Source organism: Chionomys nivalis, chromosome 24 (assembly GCF_950005125.1).
Source record: "Chionomys nivalis chromosome 24, mChiNiv1.1, whole genome shotgun sequence".
Taxonomy (NCBI): domain Eukaryota; kingdom Metazoa; phylum Chordata; class Mammalia; order Rodentia; family Cricetidae; genus Chionomys; species Chionomys nivalis.
This window is the reverse complement of record NC_080109.1, coordinates 3692137-3697129: the sequence shown is the minus strand read 5'-3', so window position 1 is coordinate 3697129 and position 4993 is coordinate 3692137. Positions and strand designations below refer to the sequence as shown.

The 4993-nt window shown below is 46.3% G+C and overlaps 1 protein-coding gene across 2 annotated transcripts; it reads left to right on the top strand.

The window, feature by feature from the left end:
* On the top strand, positions 1 to 936 carry LOC130866030 (rRNA 2'-O-methyltransferase fibrillarin-like). 2 transcript variants are annotated; one of them, XM_057757267.1, is made up of 2 exons: positions 1 to 124; positions 254 to 936. In XM_057757267.1, exons 1-2 carry the CDS (start codon positions 1 to 3, stop codon positions 934 to 936), a joined length of 807 nt encoding a protein of 268 aa, XP_057613250.1. The 2 variants fall into 2 exon arrangements, with proteins under 2 accessions (XP_057613250.1, XP_057613249.1); XM_057757266.1 differs by having other exon boundaries at positions 1 to 936.
* Positions 937 to 4993: the final 4057 nt, after the last annotated feature.

Sequence of the window (4993 nt, the reverse complement as noted above, 5' to 3'; positions counted from 1 at the left end):
ATGAAGCCAGGTTTCAGCCCCCGTGAGGGTGGCTTTGGTGGCAGAGGAGGCTTTGGTGGTGACAGATTTGGTAGAGGTGGACGAGGAGGCTTTGGTGGAGGCCGAGGTCAAGGTGGAGGTGGAGGCTTCAGGGGACGAGGAGGTAGAGGAGGAGGTGGACGAGGTGGAGGCTTCCAGTCTGGGGGCGGCCGGGGAGGCAAGAGAGGAAACCAGTCAGGGAAGAATGTGATGGTTGAACCACATCAACATGAAGGCGTCTTTATCTGTCGCGGAAAGGAGGATGCCCTTGTCACAAAGAATCTGGTTCCTGGGGAGTCTGTGTATGGGGAGAAGAGAGTCTCTATTTCAGAGGAAGATGACAAAATTGAATACCGAGTCTGGAACCCCTTCCATTCCAAGCTGGCAGCAGCAATCCTGGGTGGCGTAGACCAGATCCACATCAAGCCAGGGGCCAAGGTGCTCTACCTTGGGGCAGCCTCAGGCACCACCGTCTCTCACGTCTCTGACATCGTTGGCCCGGATGGTCTGGTCTATGCAGTTGAGTTCTCCCACCGTTCTGGCCGTGACCTCATCAACTTGGCCAAGAAGAGGACCAACATTATTCCTGTGATTGAAGATGCCCGACACCCACACAAATACCGCATGCTTATCGCCATGGTGGATGTGCTCTTTGCCGATGTGGCACAGCCAGACCAAACCCGGATTGCGGCCCTGAATGCCCACACCTTCCTGAGGAATGGAGGACACTTTGTGATTTCCATTGAGGCGAACTGCATTGACTCCACAGCCTCGGCAGAAGCCGCGTTTGCCTCTGAAGTGAAGAAGATGCAGCAGGAGAATATGAAGCCCCAGGAGCAGCTGACACTTGAGCCTTACAAACGAGACGACGCTGTGGTTGTAGGTGTGTACAGGCCACCTCCCAAGGTGAAGAACTGAAACTCAGAGCTGTCTGGATTCGAAGAAATGTGTGTTGCTGCTGTTGCACGTGTATTTTTTTTTTCTATTAAAAGACTCATTTGTCAAAAAAAAAAAAAAAAAGATAGAGGTCTCCAGAGGAAACAATACCACCCTCTTCCCCAAGTGATGCCAACAGACAACCATCACTGGAAAGGAAGTGATGCCTACGATTCAGGACACACCCAAACACCAAATTCTCAGCACAAAGAAGATTTATTACCCAGGAGGGGCAAGAAAGATCGGGGAGTACTGCAAAGATAGAAACTGCAGCAAGCTAGCAAGGGAGGGGAAAAGGGCAAAGCTTGTCTGCAGAGTTTGTCATGGTCCGGCCTGTGTTTGCCGTGCTCAAACTGCTAGACCCCTTCAATCATATTAAAGGCATTCTCAGTAACAAGCACAACCCAGAAATGAGGAAATAGGAAGTGCTGGAGCAGATTTGACCCCGAAGACTAACAGACTAGAGTAGAGCTGATTGACTGGGGCTCCGGAAGCTGGCTTTGCAGAACTGACAGATTTCCAAAGCTCTTTGCTTTTTTAATGAAAACATGCCATTTGTGAGTGTTTCTCCACAGGGATTTACTTTCGTGTACCCTTCCGCTCTTCACTGGAGGGTTATGTCTTTCCAGTTTAGATAAGATCACACCTATTAATTCATGCTAAAACCTTGGAATCCCACTGTGCTAAGCCTATCCTTGATTTATGCAATAATAACCTTTATATTTTCCTTGGCCAAGCAGAACTATAGGGCTCATCAGTTTTCTTCATGAATATCACTTTAGTCACTGAAGAATGTCCTGAGCCCCAGCTCACTCATACATGCCACACCCAGGCTTTATCATGCCCAGTCTCCACAGCAATTCTTCCTGCCCAAGTAGTGTGCGCATTCGCCACTCGTTGTTGTACCTGGAAGGAAAAAGAAGGAAGCTGCTTTTATAGCAAACACCAAGTCAGCAAGGTGAGCATGTCGTCAATCACCATGCATCCTGGTGAACGTGCTAAGCCCCACGTCTCCAGTATAAACGTGCTACCTTTTTATTATTATTATTTTTTGAAAAGATTCAGATGCGGAAGAGACGGCTGAGTGGTGAAAAGCACTTTCTGTTCTAGCGGAGGACTCAGGTCAGGGTCCCAGCACTCACGTGGCACTATAGGCTCATCTGTAAAGCCAGTTCCAGGAATCCAGTGCCTTCTCTGGCCTCCGCAGGCAGCGGCTGCACATCCAGCGCCTTGCATGTGTGCAGGCAAAACACATGCACCCCATCAAAACAAGTACACCCATTTTCTAAGGATTCCACATGTTCTCTATTATGTGGAAGTCAACCAAAGAATGTTTTTGTTTTGTTTTGTTTTAATCTTGGAAATAGAAATAAAATGTTTCGAGGGGAAATCTGAACTTAAAATTCCAGCACTAGCTGATGAGTTCTGTTTCTTGAAAGTTCTGTTTTTGAAGCTTCCCAGGTCTTCATGAATACAGCTCTGTGTGTGTGTGAAACGCTTGCTTGCAGGCACAGGACATTAGTTCTAACTGCAGGACCAACATCACTTTAAAAAGCTGGACTTTTTACAGTGTTACATGTGTGTGATGCCATCTGGGGAGGTGTTCATGGGGCTAGCTGGCCTAGGCTATTCAGTGTGTTCCTGGCTTAGTGAGGAACCCTATCTAGAAACTATTCGGTGTCTGAGACTGACCTCTGGCCCCCATGCGTCTACACCCACATAGCATGCACTAATAGACACACACTAATGGGGGTGCTGTTTTGTCATTCTCCTTGTGTGAGAAAAGCCTGGCCTGCTCCCACTTCTGTACTCCTGAGCACGCCCTCTGAGGAGGTCCTGTCTCTGCTTGCTGATGGTGGGGCGGTAGTCAGGTATCTGGCAGTCACAGGCAGATGAACTCTAGTAGTCAGGGGCAAGCGAAGTGGAGCTAACAAGTATGTCCCCAGGGCTAGCCTGCAATCAAAGGCTCTTTGTCTCTTGAGAATTGGTGACTGAGGGCCGCCTCAGCAGTCATCTCCCTAGAAAAGCATTTCCAGCAGGCTCTCCCAGTCCTCTGAGAATTCAGTCAGCTCTGAGGAACACCTCTTCCCAAAGGCCAGGCTGCACAATGGAACCATCTGTACAATGAGCATTGTCAGCTCCTTCTGTTTATCAGGGTGTGGTGAATCTGGCTCATGCCCCAAGGCACAGCCCAATCACACGGTAGCAGGCAACCTGCAATAGCAGGCCTTTTAACGTGATCGTGTGAGTGCATAGATTATATGGGTATTTGAGGATGAGACCCTGACTTTTCCTGTATCATTTACCCTCTCAGTGAATGAGCAGATTAAAATGACCCTTGCAATGCACTTCTGGTCTGACGGACGCCTAGTTCTAAGTTCTGTGAAGGTCAGGAGCATGTGGAGTAGACAGGTCATAAATGCTGGCTGGGCAGACTGCACTGTCACAGCTCTTTCATCTTAAAGCTAATCCATATCTATATATGGTGTCCTCGTGTCCTTTCCATACTGTCTGACCTGCTCAGAACTAAGGCCCTTTCTTCCCTACGATATCAAGACAGTGGTTTAAACCATGCCATTGATGTTTGCCTCTTTCTTACAGAACTGGGAATAGGACCCAGCATAGCTCACTGAGGGATTGTACTTCCCAGGTGTTAGGGAACAGGGAAGCAGAGGCATTAACATATCTGATAAGAGACTGATCTCAAAACCATCCAGGTACAGACGTGCAGCAGCTACAAATAAGCTTATCATTCACTTCCTTGTTGTTTCTGGCTGCCCTGGGGCCTCTGGGATCAGTTGTCATTGCCTTTTAACCAGTTGTGTTTTCTGTAATGGTCTCCATCTGTTGCACAGAGACATTTCTTTGTTGAGAGGTACGAGATAGACTTACCTGTGGGCATTAAGATAAAAATTTAGAATACAGTTAGGAATTAGCTGGCTTAGTAATGGCAGTTGTAGCTTCTCCTCTGAGAAGTTCCTCTGAGCTCACGAGCCCTGGGTGCTGGCTGGGTTCACATTGCCAGGCCTTACGTCCAATTAGAGAGCTATTGGCTACTACCAAGATATACATGCCACTACCTTACCCTTAGGGTTATCATGCCAGGTTTGCCATACTTGTAGTTCCTAGGCATCACAGCTGGGTTAAAAGAACTGGTTGCTTTCCTCCCTTGGAAACTGGCATAAGAATTTCCTGTACTTTGAAAGCTAGTCCTGAGGGAGGAGGCTTTAATGTCAGATTCAGCTCAGGTGCTCTGGGACTTGTGTCCAAAGTGCATGGTGTCTTCAGCAATAGGGACTTGCTTTTAGGCTCAGAGAAGCAACCCAGGGCAATAGCAATAGCCTATATTGTTTACATGGTCTTGGACTCCCCTGACCAACAACTCAGAAGAGTGTTTCTCGTATTTGGTAGTGGAGTTTTTGTTAGTCTAATGGCTCCTGTGGGGAGCATTGTCAGCCCAAGTGAACTAACTTCATTGAAATAAACTGTGTGTGTCTTGTATGTCACTTCAATTAAATAAATAAGATGATTCTTATGGCTTTTCCAGACATCCTTCCTGTTACTTTACCCCCCCTTCTCTCCCTCTCCTTCTGGGCTGACCTCCCCCCATATATTTGTATATTAACCTTTTGCACTGAGACTTTGTTATCATCATTTATTGGGCCGAATACATATTTTTATTTGTTGAGTTATCAGGTTTTTCACACAGACAGTTCTGTTACTTGTATTGATTATAGTTTTCCTTATTGCTTCGCTATATTTTCATTTCCCTTTCTTGTCGTATTATATCACCTAGAATTTTCAGTGTGATATAGAGAATGCATGGTGACAAGAGACCTCCTTACCTTGTTCCTGATCTCAGCAGGAAAGATCTCAAGTTACTTATAAGCACAATTTTCAAAATAGAAAATAAAATCAAAATTTAGATTACCAACACAGACCTACACCAAGAATTCATGAAGGCTTTTATTTATGTTCTAAAATGAAAGAATTATTTTTCTTTGGTTTTATTTTGCCTGTCCAACTTCCTTATAACTAA